The sequence below is a fragment of the Setaria viridis genome, chromosome 9 (genome assembly GCF_005286985.2).
Source record: "Setaria viridis chromosome 9, Setaria_viridis_v4.0, whole genome shotgun sequence".
Taxonomy (NCBI): domain Eukaryota; kingdom Viridiplantae; phylum Streptophyta; class Magnoliopsida; order Poales; family Poaceae; genus Setaria; species Setaria viridis.
The window spans coordinates 49719700-49735322 of record NC_048271.2 but is presented as its reverse complement, the minus strand read 5'-3'; the positions used below and the strand labels follow the sequence as shown (position 1 = coordinate 49735322).

General features: G+C 47.3%; 1 protein-coding gene and 2 long non-coding RNA genes across 7 annotated transcripts; 2 read left to right on the top strand and 1 right to left on the bottom strand.

Moving 5' to 3' along the window:
• Positions 1-759: 759 nt before the first annotated feature.
• On the top strand, positions 760-4221 carry LOC117837164 (uncharacterized). The gene is made up of 9 exons (XM_034716751.2): positions 760-826; positions 929-1000; positions 1114-1188; positions 1696-1788; positions 2586-2655; positions 2749-2840; positions 3526-3567; positions 3792-3872; positions 3962-4221. The coding sequence occupies exons 1-9, from the start codon at positions 803-805 to the stop codon at positions 4040-4042; spliced, it is 630 nt and encodes a 209-aa protein (XP_034572642.1). The 5' UTR covers positions 760-802; the 3' UTR covers positions 4043-4221.
• Positions 4222-5234: 1013 nt separating this feature from the next.
• On the top strand, positions 5235-10955 carry LOC117837165 (uncharacterized). Of its 5 annotated transcripts, XR_004636256.2 has the most exons (6): positions 5243-5467; positions 6680-6792; positions 8641-8751; positions 9019-9129; positions 9284-9408; positions 10230-10955. It is a non-coding gene; the product is annotated as an uncharacterized lncRNA (long non-coding RNA). The 5 variants fall into 5 exon arrangements; XR_004636255.2 differs by having other exon boundaries at positions 5235-5467; positions 8599-8751; positions 9284-10955; XR_004636254.2 differs by having other exon boundaries at positions 5235-5467; positions 8596-8751; positions 9284-10955.
• LOC140221524 (uncharacterized) lies at positions 9079-12622 on the bottom strand. Its single transcript, XR_011897321.1, has 2 exons — positions 11625-12622; positions 9079-9487 (listed from the first exon to the last, which is right to left on the bottom strand). It is a non-coding gene; the product is annotated as an uncharacterized lncRNA (long non-coding RNA).
• Positions 12623-15623: the final 3001 nt, after the last annotated feature.

Below are 15623 nucleotides of genomic sequence, written 5' to 3'. Positions count from 1 at the left end.
TAGGTTGAAAAGCCCAACCAAACACACCCTGAGTCTAGGGGATGGTTAGCGGCTATTATCAGCTCACTAAAGCCTGAGGATCTGACGAGGATGGTGGTCACTCTTTGGGCGATCTGGTATGCTCGCAGGAAGGCGATCCACGAGATCTCTTTTTAGAGTACTTTATCTACTCACTGTTTTGTGAATAATTTTATAACTGACCTGGAGATGATCAAGACGGTATAGGCGACATCGGTAAGACATACCCAAGGTGTCCCACCTCGGCGGATCCCTCCACCACCGGGCCTTGTTAAAAATTAATATCGATGCAGCCACTTCGAAGAATTCAAGCAAGGAGTGGCGGCTGCCATTGCTAGGGACGCTGTAGAAAACTTTCTGGGAGTGTCTGCGCTGGTGATTCGTGGACTTTTAGATGCAAAGATTGTCGAGGCTATTGCGTGCAGGGAAGGCCTGGTGTTGGCGAATGACCTCATGGTTCAACACTTCAGGCTAGTCTCGGACAATGTTAATGTAATCAGAGGAATTAAGGAGGGAGAAATGACTGTTGATGGCTATATCATTAGAGAGATAAAGGTTATAACAGTGTAGTTTGGTACTGCTGATTTTATTCATGAAAACAGACGCTATAACGTGAATGCTCGTGAGGCTGTTAAATCCGCCTCTTCGTAAAATAAATTATGCCCTAGGCCCCCCCCCCCCCCCCCACACCCCACACGCCCCCCCCCCCCCCCCCCCCCCCCCCCCCCCCCCCCCCCCCCCCCCCCCGCGGCATCTTGGAGACGGCGGCGAGGGAAGGAGAAGCATGGCCGCCTCTTCGGCTCTCAGGGTACTCTTGCGCGCACGCGCAGCGCTGAAACCTCACCTTTTTTTTTTCCTCTTCATATTTCCTCTCTAACCTGCGGTTTACACTGGCGTCGGAACGATGCAGCTAATCCTGGGCTCCTCGTCGGCGTCGCGCCGCCAGATTCTGTCCGAGATGGGATACAAGTTCACACTTCTTGTTGGATATCTTTGCCCTCTTTGGTTGACATGTTATGTAGATTCTTCCCCTACGGTTCAGTACTTCAGTTCGTTTATTTTCCTTTTCTTGTTTGCCTTCTCCGGGGGCTACAGAGTGCGGATATCGACGAGAAGGAGATCAGAAAGGAGAAGCCAGAGGAACTGGTGGTCGCCTTGGCTCATGCGAAAGTAATTCTTGCTCTATTCTGTTCTAGAACTTGATTCTGCTGCCCTTCTATTTTTCTTTGTGGCTGCTTTTCAGGATTAAGTCCTTGTTTGGATACATAGTAATCCCCTTCAATCCATACGTGTTGGGAGGGACTGGGGGTGGAAATTTAGTTCATTTTCCATTCGAATCCAGATGGATTGGGAGGGAATGGGTTTATCCAGACAAGGGGATGGGAGATGGGACCGTGGGAGTGGAGCTAGCGCGGCAGCTAAATATGTTTTGGGTTTAATAGTTTTTAGTATTTATGATTAGATGAAATATCAAAGTGCCTAGCATATGGACGAATTCCAGCTTTTTTGTCAAAACAACAAGGGTCTTTTATTTGGTTGTGACTAGTTCTGAGTTCTGAGTTCTGACTTCTGACTCACATTTGTCTTTTAGTTACTTCAACTGTAGGTAATGGTTGATTAAGTCAGTTGCAATTTGATTACCATTGGTTTACTTAGTATATTTTGTCAATATCGTAGGCGGATGCTATTCTTGAGAAGATGAAGAACAATGGGATGATGAAAGAGATTGTTGATTCTCAAGAGACTACTTTGATGATCACCGCTGACCAAGTATGCTGCTTACACCTCATTGAGCACACTGCACACTCTGCTTGATAATCTTTCATGAGCTATGATGATTGGAGTTACATCATTTATGTGAATATAGGAGTCGATTTCCACACTGTAGTTATCAACAATCAAAGTGACTGGATGCATCCCAACTCTGTCATTCTTGCTGCATTTGAGCTACATGAAATCGTGAATACACCACCATTATATTTACACAGTAGCCTTAGCAATTTTTTAGGTTCAGCTGCTTCTGGAAACATGGCTCAACTTGTGTGCTTGATTCTTGAGTCGATATTTACTCTGCCACTTTTGTTAGGATGCCTGTGAAGTTAAAACATAAAAGGACATTAACACCGACCATCAGCTAATGTTTATTGTTTGTAAACATTCGCATGGATGATAGAAGAAAAGGGATGGTTATTGAAATCTAGGCTGAACAGTCTTCAAATTTCTGGCGATCAAAATCAAGAGGCATAAAAGGGTGGCTGGATGATAGAAGAATAATCACCCTCTTGTTTGCGCTTTCCCTGTGTATTCATATAGGGCATTGTTAGCATCTATCAATTTATGGAAATCAAAGTTTTGCTCAGATTGTACTGGACAGACACAAACTATCAAAATAGCGGTTTTTAGGAATACGACTTTAGAAATTAGTAAATTGATCGTCATCAACATTCAAGTTGACTAGTTGAGAATTTTTATAGTTTGCCACGTGCTTGCGCATGTTATTACTGTTTATACAACCATTAGTGTTTGTTTGGTTTTTAACTCTTCTTCCGACATTATGCTTTATGGAGGTTGTGGTTCATGATGGAGTGATTAGAGAAAAACCTAGTACTCCAGAAGAGGCACGGAAATTCATCAAGGGTTTGTGTTATTTTGTAGAACTCAAATTATTTTAGATGCTCTGTTGTACTTGTCCTTGCCCTGTGGTGATTTGTAAACGAATTTTGCTTTCAGGGTACTCTGAAAGCCATGCTGCAACGATTGGATCTGTGCTTGTTACAAATGTGAAGACTGGAGCTAGAAGGGAAGGATGGGATAAAGCAGAAGTACTATCTAAGTTTCCCTGATGTTTTTCTTCTAGGAATAAGTACCATACTGTCCTTATGCTTAGATATTAGGTTTACACCCTCAACTTGTTTTCGCCAGTCTTAGCATATGTTTCAGTTTCTGTTTAATTACTGTTTATTTGTTTAATGTGATTTTTTGTAATGTCTTTTTAGCTTCCTGCCCAAATCAACCTTATCCTCAACTTCAGTTTCAAGTAAATTTGAAATTTGTGAACTAGTAACAGATTACTTTTAACCTAACCCTTCCTAACCTAAATTGAGCATTGAACTTATAGGCCCTTTTGCTCTGTGGTAAGTTGAGAGCTGAACATGAATTCTGCAATAAAATTTAGATGATGTTTGCTCTATCACGAAGTTGAGGGGTGAAGTCGAGGCTGAACATGAAGTTCAAAGAGTAGCTCTCTAACTTTGTATTTAGAAAGTTAATTAACTGTATTTGGTTTGGTTGATGATGTTAATCTTCTAGACCCTAATAAGATAATAGGTTTGGCATTATATCGCTCTTGGTTCTGAGGTATAAGTGTATAACTAATCTTTTGGTACAGTTATAAATCCTAATGATCGTGTATATTCCAGTACAATTGAATCATAGGTTTTCAATTGCTTTTGAGTTCTATTCTGCGATGCACCTGTTAACATTTCCACTGTATATGTTGATGATCAGGTTTATTTCCACAAAATTCCTGATGAAGTTGTGGAGAGTTTGGTAAGTCTGCACTCTGCAACAGTTAGCCCAGTATTCTGGTTTTGTTTGCTCTGCGACAATTGATCAGCTTTGTCATTGTTAAATATACCTCTTCCTTTGAGTCAAAATGTGATGGAATCTCATTGGCACACAGTTTACACTGAAAATTTGTTGGTTCTTCTTTCCACCGTAGTTTCTCTGGCATGAGACTCATCAAATAAAATTTTCACTTTTCTATGTTTCAGATTGAGGAGGGCAATGTCTTCTATGTTGCTGGTGGTCTCCTAGTAGAGCATCCCCTAACTTCACCTCTCGTGGAAGCCATTGTGAGTTGCTCATGTTCTGATTCCTGGTTAAATACTGATAGTCATTTCAGAGGGATTGCATCGCACCTGATGATCGGAACTATGTGCAGGTTGGTACAATTGATAGTGTAATGGGGCTACCGAAAGCACTCACGGAGAAGCTGATCAAGGAATCCCTTTCGGAGCCATAGCTAGAAACCTCTGGACTGAACTGACCGGAGATACATAAATCGTATTGGTGGCGCTGGCAAAATCTGTTTGGCAAACATCGTAGTGTGAGAATCATGTACTATTCATCTTATTTTTCGAACAAAAAACCATGTGATCATCTCACCATGAATGGAATTTATCCTTGGCTCCCATGACCATACATTCTGTTTTCTGAATCATAATAGCCATGACCACGACCATAGGAATTCCTAATGTCTGGCAAATTACTTAATTTGGTCCATGAATTCGTGCAAGGTCGAGAAGCTCTCTGCCTCTGTGCGCTTCAAATCTGTCTGCTTTGGTTCGTTATCGTCAAATGCTTCCAAGCCTACCGTGCATTCATCTGGTCGATCGATTTTGTTTGGGATCCCATTTTGTTTCCGAAGAAATCGCTGATGTCACGGCAACACCCCACATGCTGCTCAGACGGCGCGTCGGACGGGGGTCGCCGCCGGTGGCCGCGGGGGGAAGCCATGGACGTTAGGATTCGGTTCACCGCTCCGCGCACGAGCGTGTTGACAATGACAAGCGGGCTCCACGATTTGACAGGTCCGTGCGGGCCCAAGCCGTCAGCGAAACAGTTCGCAGGCCAGAGTGTGAAGTCCATTGCTGCTGACGCCGTGGCGCTGCGGCCCTCGGCGCCGGTGGAGATCGACTCGTCGACCGGGCATCGCGACCTCCTTTGCCGGCCTTGTGGATATCCTCCATCCTACCCAGTCCGGCGGCGCCGCACAGGTCGTCTCCATCCTCTTCCTGTGTCGGGTCCCGCCGCGCGGAGAGCGCAGCTCCGTTGTCCAGTCCGGCGCGGCGGCGGCGCACTTCAAGGCGAGAATGCCTCAAGTTGAAATCCAGTGGGTCGGAGCTCGGGCGGACGCTACGGCAGGAAATAGCGCTCGTGGGGTCGACATTGATGGCTCCGCGCCACAGCTGGATGGTCGGGATTTGGGAACGGCGGCGGCCGCCGGCATCCGAGTCGCCGGCCTGAACATTTTACAGAAACCCCCCTAACTTGGATCGCGATTATTAATCGCGCTCCAGTTTTTACCGAAACCTCCCTCATTTTGGATCGTGACTATTAATCGCGATCCAGTTTTTTACATAAACCCCCTGATTTCGATCGCGATTCGCGATCCAATATTTTTCCCAAACACCCCTAAATTCTTAGAAATTTTAACAAATAAGCCCTCCACCTCCAGAATCCAGATAGGCGCAGCCCATTCCCCTCCCCCGCCACACTTTTCCCCCCGTCTCGTTGCTACTTGCGAGGCAGAGGCCGCAGGTCCACGGGACAAACCCCAGCCGCGGCCTAATCTTCTCCGCCCCAATCAGTCCGCTCATTACCGCGCGGCGAGCCGGCGACCACTGGGGAGGGCAGCGGTCTGATGCGATGATGCGTCCGGCTAGAGGTGCGTCGATCTCGCTCTGTGGAGAGGGGCTTTGCGGTCGGGGGCGGGGGTAGTTGAGGGCATCCAAGGAACATCAGTGGGTGCGGGCCGACGCCGACGGCGCGTCGATTCTGCGAAGAGCAAAATCGAATCCTACGAAGCACAGGCCAACACAACACGACCAGCAATGAAGCTTTGATCACGGCTATGACACCTCCGTTTGTTTGTGGTTTCCACTAATTTGTGCTGATGCAACACCTTAGTTGTATTGGCTAATGGCTAGTGTGCTAGATTGATTAGCGTTAGAATTTTTTTTTTGGATCTACTGCTGCAGTGGTGGCAGTACAGAGTTGATTTTTGAATCTGTGACCTGATCGATGAACCTGTAGACCTAGTTATGGTACTGACATGGGAGCGCTATTCATGACCTTTGGATGCGCTACAATGCTTTAAATGTGAGTAGTGGCAGTGCATTTGTGTGTTAAGTAGCTAGTATAGTTGTGTTAGATGTATCTGTAATCTGTACAACATGCTAAACAATTGTATCAAGTAAACCTGTGCTGGCTTCCCTGTGTCACCTGTTTTCCCCCTGCTAACCACCATCCTTGTGGCATTGAATGAGTATAACGTGGTATATGGATGTTCATGTTTGTGGACCATGTGGATATAAACTAGTAGGACGAATTAGTGACTCACAGCGCTTCTCAGTTTCTCTTCATTATCCCCAATACTGCAAAATTTGGAGCTGAACGCAAATAATGGATGGTAGAGATCCTTTTCCTTTTTGCCATAATCGTCAGCATACTGTGTGGTTGTGTGGTCTGAGCTCACTCAGCTGCAAGTTCAGAATTCATAATACTATACAAGATGGGCATACCACTCTAATCTTCGGGCTCAAATTTGGTGGGTGAAGCCCTTTACTTGATTGATCTCTGTGCACGTGCAGGACCCCTTCAAATTCGTTTGTTGTTTTTAGGCTCTGCCTAACTAACATATCACAGACTAACAAACCCCTTAGACTTCCTTTAGATATCAAGAGGTGACATACTAATAATAATATAATACTTGGAGTTCCTATATCTGATAATGCTTGGAGTTCCTATATCTGACTGACTAGGACTCCACATCTAATCTGGCAGGGGTCATTTGTATGGTTTCTGATGTCCCTGTCTTGGCTTCATGATAGAGCAGATCTTGGTGTGTTTTTTAATCTTCAAAACTGGACTTTTACAGGATACATATTGAACTACTGTAATGATATGAAGTATCCATCCCAATGACATCCTGTGTGGACTCTGGAAGGCAATGATCCTTTCCAAGCAAGAAAGCAGACATATACAAGAGAGGTAAGGCAATGTTTCTTATTTCTTCCTTTCTTTTTCATCAATTTGGTGGATGGTTCAGTGCGCTTCTTGATTTCACAGTTCTGTCCATTATTAATCAAAAGTTTCTTTGTGAGACTTTAGGAGCCTAAAAGGTGTTAATCTGCTACTAGCTACATAGAATAGTACTCATAGGAAATGCTACCACTATCGAAATCTTTGCTGATAGAGTAACATTATTAAGGACCAGAACCTGTCAATATCCATAGCAAAACAACCAGTGAGATGATTGTCTCATGCTTTGGTTCCACTCAACATAAAGCTACTAGTTACTGCAACGCAAGGCCCTGTGGTTGTATCAATTGAAAGGCTAACAGAGTTGTACAAGAAAAGTTAAAATTTTCTCATACATAAAAAAACTAAAATTTCATTTTTCCTATTCAAGCTTGCAGTGCTGTTGCCTGCTCCCAGCCATTTCTAATTGAGCAATTATCCACTGCGAGTTCCCTTTAAGCTGCTTTCACTTTGAAGCTGATGTCTATGTCTTCCATCCCTCCTCTTATATTCTATTATCTTAGTTTTTTTTAAAAAAAAACTTTGCTATGTCCACCCAGCGACTTAGTTTTGCTTCTGCCACATTAAAATTAATAAAAATTCATTTCAGAATTTGCTAAAGAAATATCTGGCTTAGTTTGGATTCATTTTGTTAGCTATCTTGCAAGAAGCCTATGCTAGAAAACATAATGATCCTTACTTTGAATAACTTAACTCTGTTATAGATTATGAGCTGTGTGGTTGTTGCTAAGCCGACCACCGTGATTATTGCTAGAAATGTTAGCTTAGCTGAGCTGTAAGTGCATCAACTTGATTTAAAATTTGACTAGCTGCTGCTAGCTAGTTGAAAGTAGCAGGGAGATGATTTGAAATGTCTGAAAAAAAATTATGTTCTTTCTGCTTGCCTTTTAACCTATCTATTTTGACACCAGAAATGTACTCCTCACCTTTTATTTATTGTATGTTTGGAGGTCCCTCAAGACAATTCACAAGTTCCATCCAGATCATTTTACCATGTCTTCAAGTTTGACCGATGATTAAGGCACATTTTGTTAGAGAACTTTGCAAGTTTTGACTAACAATTAGTTAACTATGTGTGTGGTTAGTGTTCAAAAGTTGCATCAATAGATTTGTATTCAAAATATTCTGTAAAAATTGACAATATGTTGTAAGAGAAATTGAAGGTCAAATTTGAAGTTTGAAGACCTTCTAATACTGAATACGCCTTAGATTGAGGGCAGAGGGAGAAGCTTGTAATATGCTCAACTATTGTGCAAATTTGATCATAGTTGTCTTTAGCATGCCTAATGCTCCTTCTTTTGGACATACTTGTATTTTGTACCATTGCTCTCTTCTTCAAACATAGTTGTACGAAATCTATTAATGTATTAGTTTGATGGTTTCTGTTGGGATCTAGCATGTTAATGATTGGGACGTGCTGCTACATTCTTGACTAATTAACAATCAATCTTGAGCTACCTATCCCTTGCCCTGATGGATCGCTTTTGTGTTTCAACAAATATAGATGCTTGCAAAATAATTTATCTTTTTTTTTACTGTGACTGATTTCTTCATCAGTTCAATTCTCATATTTGGGATATGAGTACCAGAGGATGTAATCTTATTTCTCGTATCATGTTTCATTAACTTCTTAGCAAATTGTTAATCTGACCGATGGAGGAACAGCCAGAATGCCAGATGTTCTGTCTGCCTCTTTGAGTTGTACTGTGATCAATTATATGACTCTAGTGATTTTGTCAGCCTTTTCTGCAGCAGCAGATTTGCAGCTTTTTCATTGTGCTTGGTGGCAATTATCAGGTTCACCAACTCCTATGGTGCTAGGATGGGGTCAAAGTGCTGAAAGATCATATTAATGTTTCTGCTACTCCTTGCAATTTGCATGCTGCTGTTTTGGTGCTGCTATTCAGTGTAAGTAATTTAAGTGTTTAGTCAGTTGGTAAATGCACTGTGGTTCATCTTTGCTACATGTCCTTTGCATGCCTTGTTAGCTACATACTTTTGCTCTGTCCTTTGTGGTACTTGGCATAAAGAGTTCCCTGTGATTGCTTTTTATGCTTGTCGCGAAAAATGAAACTGATAATTGATGCTTTGTTCTTGCTGAGATGTTTGCGGGGCCTTCCGTGTAAATATTTGTGGAGGCATTGTTATTGATGTTTCTCTTTAACTTGCATATAGTTTCAATCTTCGGATGCATGTGCTTCAGTCCATTATTGATGTCTGAAATGTGTCCTTGGATGACATCAAAAGGAGATATTCTTGGAAGTAGAAAGAGGATGTTTCTTGAAGGTACATTTCTCATAACACTTTAACTTGCACTTCAGCATAAACTTGTATATATCTGGACTTGTTGAAGCTGAACCGCGCTTTGTGGACTTCAAGGTCATCTTCTGATTTCATTATATGGAATAAAAGAAATCACTGTTTCCAATGTATTCTCCAGGATTCACTTCGGTGTGGTTTGCTGATGATTGTTCTTGCTGTTGATGTTTGGATGAATTGCTCAAGTGGCTGACAGCCGGGATGAGGATATGGCAAAATGCTGATCGTCGTTGCCGATAGAGACAGGTGCCTCTTCTCTTTCGTGGACTTCAATTTTTGGCATTTTCCTTTTAAATGCACATCCATCATTATCCGGAATAAATTCCTGCATTAGGAGCCAGCATAAGGTTCTGAACACACCTGATTGCTTTCAATGCCATACCACAGTGAATTAAATGTTCTCGAAATTTTGGCAAAGCCAATACCCTTGTGCCATTTTATTTACTAGGCATATCGTGTTTGATACACAGTTACTGCTACTATACAGGCTAATCACAATAAAATTTGACAAAAAAAAATCTGCTGGAAGTATCTCTCACAGAGAAAGAAGGTTTAACCTGCATGACATCTCTTTGCTGTTGATTCATGGTATTGGCAAAAGACTCTTGAAATTTTGAAGAAAGGAAAAAGAGGGACTGGGCAGGAAGCAAATGTGATGGTTTCTGAACCAACTGTAGTTGATTGCATTTTCTTTACATATAATTGATAAAAACATGTAGCCTTGACTGATAGAAGGGAAAGGAGGTGAGCCCCTGTGTGCCCGTCAGCACAAAATGCCAGCTATATGATCAAATAGGTGAACGGTGGTCACATGTAGCCAGATTTTAGGAGCACCAGGTCCAGCTGGTTGTGGGGCGCATCAGTGAGAGGAGCGTGACACACATATACCCACAGCAGGCAAAGTTGCCACATTAGTCCCGGCAGATGCATTCGCCATTGGAACATATTCTGTTCACGCCTTGCCTTTTTAAGGAGTTCTTGATTCTACAAGATATTTACAAATTGATTGAATTCTCATTTATACCCGCATTAACCTGTTTCTGATACTTGATGTTTTCGCATTGTAGTCCATTCACCACCCCTTCTCTTTTCCAGCAAGGAAATATTCATGAGCTGTATTACTGGTTACCACTTACCACGTGTTATCTAATTGGTCAATGCTGCATCAGGAATAGCAAAGTGAACAGTTGATCTCGTTTCTGACTTCTGATTGCAAGGGTTAGGCGGTGCGACTGGGTGCTGCACGGAGGTCCAACAAGGAGGAATTCTTCTCTTGGAGTGGGGGTTAAAGTGGCTTATCTTAATTTGCATCTGATCCTCTCTCGGACCTGCGATAAGAAGATTCAAAGGATGACACCCCATCGATAATGTTCCTGTTTCGCCGCTTTATCCATGAAAAAAGCAATGCTTCCTATCTACCACCCAAGAAAGCCTTTGCAATTGAATTTCCAACATGGAAGAGTCTCTCATGTCATGTGGGGCTGGTAAATAATTTGGTTTGGTTCTGGTCTGTTTTCGGCTAGACACACTGATCCCATAATCGAAATATCACATGAAGGCTGGCAGGCGCTTGATCTGAATAAAGTTCATGGTTCAATCTGTGGCCCTGGGACAGCGAGCTGTTCTTAAGAAAAGAGTGAAAAATTGACTGTTTGCATGCATATATCGTTGGTAAAGCCTGCTTTGTCGTGACTTGTGAGCTTGCAAACAGTAAAATGATTGTGCATGTGTTGGACCATGATTTTTATAAGATGGCATGAATATGAAATCATTTGCTTGCAGAAATGGACCAACATACGGTTTGAGGGTGGGCCATGCGCGTTCGTTTGTCTTTGTAAGCATGGTCCTGAGGTTTAATTTTTGTCTTGAAACGTGTCATTGCGATGGGCCATGCACTCCCGGAGGCTCAATTGCAAGGGCCTCTCCAATGCGCGCTCCTTGGCCGGTCCTATAGGCGCTGGACCCGGTCCATGCACTGCAAGGTCGGTCCTATCCGAGAGAAATTGAGGACCGGCTCCCAGGAGCGAGCTCCATGGAATAAAAAATTCCATCCTCTTCCCGACTTAGGGGCTGTTTGGACGCGAGGTACTAAATTTTAGGAGATGTCACATCGGATGTTCGGACGCTAATTAGGAGGACTTAGGGGACGCGAGGTGAGATGTCACATCGGATGTTCGGACGCTAATTAGGAGGACTAAATATGAACTAATTATAAAACTAACTGCAGAACTCCTATACTAATTCGCAAGACGAATCTATTAAGCCTAATTAATCCATCATTAGCAAATAGTTACTGTAGCACCACATTGTCAAATTATGGACTAATTAGGCTTAATAGATTCGTCTCGCGAATTAGACTCCATCTGTGTAATTAATTTTATAATTAGACTATATTTAATAGTTATAATTAGTAGCTAAACATCCGATGTGACAGGTACGCCCGTATCCAAACAGAGCCTTACCTTTCTCTCCCCTGCTGTTGCTGCTCCCACCGCCTAGACGAAGCCGCCGCGTCTGCGAGCTACACCGTCGAGCAGGTCCCCAAAACCTTCAAGCTCTATGGCGGCGACTTCCGGCGCCACTCCGGGCTTGCCCACGCCGCCGAGAGGCAGGGGAAGCGGTGGCTCAGGAGAAGAACGGTGGGCGGGGCATCGGGCGGCTTGACCTCGCATTCTTGCACATGGTGTCGCAGTACACGGGTCTCTCATCCGGCTGCGCCCGCACGCTCAGATGTGTCGCCGGAGTATGAAGGTCGGGGGGCCTCGCTAGGGGAGGACGGAGACGCGGCATCACCTGTACGATTTCGACCTCCGATCGCAGCTACCAGCATCTAAGAACGAAGGAGCTTCTTCGCTGGAGGCAATCTTCTCCAAATCTGGCACCATTGCCTTCAGATCCAGATGCTAGGAGTTTGATTTGTGGCTTTCTGGGAGCAGGAAGGTGGGATCTGAAGCGGATCAGGAGGGGGCAGGCATGAAGATGGTGACGACGGCGGCAGGCAGCGGCGTGCGTGCTTCGGGTTCCTTGCGGTTGAGAGAAGGGCGGTTGGGGAAGAATTGATTTTTTTATTGAGAAGTGGGCCACCTTCAATTATGGAATCTGGTCTAAACATTGTGGGACTTTTTACAAAATCAGTCCGGTCCTAGAAGCGGGGTTGCTCCTATGCATTGGAGATGCCACAAAGATGTGAGATTGGGCACGGTATGTTGAGGTCCTCTTTCGATTGATACACAGCATAGAGAACATGGACTGTAAAACAGGCCAGGTCGATTGGGATGGTTACTGCATGTCTCTTCATCATATATCGGCAATAATCTTCGATAATATCTTCGACATTTGGGACGAGACAACCAAGAAAATCGGATCTTAACTTTCCTGATTGTTCGCTTCTGATTTTTTTGCAGCGTTTATGCTGCAGCTGCACGCCCAAAACAGCCAAGCTGCTGGAGCTGCAGGCTAGCCGAACGGCTGCCCATATCCGTGTACTCGTAAGTTTTGGTTTCTGGCTGTAATTGTACTGCTCATATCCATGTACTCGTAAATTTTGATTTCTAGCTGTAACTGTACTGCTCGCTGGCTGCGGCTGTTTTTTTTTTACCGCTGCATCCCTACTGAACGCACATGTTGCCTCGTTGCCTGCAAGTGGTTTTGATTTTTTCCCCCCGACCTGTACGAGCGTACCACGCCTACCGTACGTGGTCACCATTGATGCTCTTTTCCAATCCCACCACGCATGCATGCTACGGAGTGTACATGTTACAGTGGTCAGTGGTGCAAGCTGTACTTTTAAAAAAACAGTGGTGCAAGCTCCTCTCTTTCGAGAAAGTACCATCACCATTCCCCATTAGACGACGGTGTAGTAGCGTGGTACCCTGGTCCGGCCGGTTCCCGATCGGCAGCCAACGTGTCGCCGGCCTAACAACGCCCGGTGGAGAAAAGTTGTTCTCGTGTCGGTATGGAACCAGCAAGCCAGGCAGCCTCGCGTCCCATCCCCTCTTGCCCTGTGTAACGTGTCTAGCACTAGTAGCAGGAGGTGGTAACAGTAACATGAATGCCAACGCGTAGCAGCACGCCGCATGCGCGCGTCTCCCTCCCTCTCTCCTAGCTGGAGGGCGAGAGGGTACGCCACTGTTATAGATGTCCACGCAATCCGTGGCCCGTCTGCCCGACACGGAGTCTGATTTTTTGACCCGGGTCTAGCCTGGCCCGGCACCGAGGGCTTCGGGCCCGAACTGGCCCGGCTCGGTAGCTCATGCCGAGCATAGGCCGCCACCCCGGCACGATGGGCGGCTCGGCCCGGCACGGTGATAAGGAGCCAGTCCGTTAAGACCCGTATAAATACCAACAGTCCAACATCAACCGGCCAACCCTAACCATATCTCCTCTACCCTACTGCCACCCTTCCTTTCCCAGTTCCCATTCACCATCTCCTTGTGACCCCGTCGCCTCCCCTCCTCCCCTCTGCCTGCAGCCTTCCCTCCGGCGTGCGGCGCCGCCTCCCTCCCTCGCAGCCTCCTTCGGCGCCGCATCCCTCCCTCATGGCCTCCACCGTCAGCGGTGCCGCCCTCCCTCGCGGCCTCCTCCACCGCCACCGGCAGAGCAGAGAGCCACGGCTGCAGCGCGGGGGCCGGCAGCGACGAGAGGTCCGACGGCAGCGAGGGCCCGTTGTTCCTCGCGGTGGCCCGAAGCCGGCTGTGCTCGATGGGCCGGCTCGGCACGAAAAGGCATTGGGGGCCATGCTTGGGCTCTCGGTGCAGCCCGTGGGCCGGCACGGATGTCGTGACGGGTCAGGCCCAGCGCGAAAATTAACGGGCCTTGCTAGGCCCGTGCCAGCACGGGCCCGGGCGGCCGAATGGACAACTATAGCCACTGTAGCGTGCATGCAGGTGATGGATTGCTGCGCCGCGCCCGTGCGCGTGCGCGTGCCTGGTGCTGACGAGTGACGATCGACGGGCACGGACGCCTCCGCCCGTCAGTCAGCAGCCTGCACCTCACCTGGGCCGAGTACGAGTGATAGATGCTTGATCGGTGGCCGGTCGTCGGCTCGTCGCCGTCCGTCCCCGGCGGAGGCGGAGCCAATCAGCATCCGAAACGACGCCGGCCGAATTCGTCGCGCCCTCCCCCCCCCCCCCGAGCGCGCCTGGGCATATGCCATTCCGTGCATGCGCTGCGCACCAACCAACCAGCCAGGCGTCGACGCGGACGTGACGCGGCCGCGTCAAGCGGGGCGAGGAGGGGGGGAGGCCGCCCTGCCTGCCCCGCGAGAGACAGGGCGATAATGCCGCGGTACCGCGGGGGGTAGCAAGCGACGTGCGTGATCCCCCCTGGCCCGGTATGTGCGTGCCTGTCAGCATGGTGCCTGCCCTGCGCCCCTGCCCGTCTAGGCACCCAGCCGCTAGCTAACCCTACCCCCTGGCCTATAGCTCTAGGCTCCTACTAGCTACGTAGAGCACGTACCACACAAGCACGGCATGGGAGACCAGAGACGCTGCTGCGTCAGTGTGCCCATGCAGCCAGCCCCGTGCATGCCGTCACGTGCGGCGTCGGTGGCCCGCCCGGCAGCGGCAGCGAGCCCAGAGCCAAAGATCTCTCGTGCGGCGTGTACGCGCGCGCGTATGTCGTCATGCGTACGAACCAATACTACGTCGTGGTAGTGCGTGCACACTGTGCGGGTGGCAGCCTTTACAAACGAGCAAGTACACGTTGGTCGCGTCCACTGTGCGTGCTGGCTCGATCGATGGATCGCTCGACCGACCGATCAATGGGTCAGTCCATCAGGGAGTCAGTACTGTTGGCCGGTGCATGGTCATGGTCGCATCGCATGGTTATGATCCATCCATCACCCATCGTCCATCGCGCCGGCTGGATGCGGCGCAAGTACGTACACGCCACATGGGCCCGTGGATATACGCATCTCCATGCAAAGGGGATCGTACGTCGTCCCCGAGCAGGGTCAACAAGGCCGACGACGTGTCCGATGCGGATGCGTGGGCGTTGCATGCCCGGTCGGAAGCAGCAGCGTACGGGCGCACGCGGCACGCCCTGTCTCCCGATGCCCTGCAAGGCCCGGCACCAGGGTTGTTGCTGCCTGCCATCATGACAAGGCCGTGCGCGCGCGCGCGGCCACGCCGAAGAGCTAGCGTGATCCCCGGTCGATCCGGCCATGCCAACTCATGCATGATCGATCGGTTAAGTTGCATGCACGCACGCAGCAATGGTGCTGACATGTAGCTGGCTTCAAGTATTTTGCAGTTGCATGGGAGGTAAGGCTGTGTTCCCCAAGAGGGCAACTGCTCCCTCCATGCTGGCCATTTACCGCCCTGCCGATTTCTTTGCATCATCTCTCTCTCATTCATTCACCTCTCTCTCTCCCCTCTCCTCTTCTCTCTCCTCTCTTCTCTCCCCTGTGCGTGGCGGTAGCATACTCCATGCATGATCAGTCACCATGTGGTACCACGAAT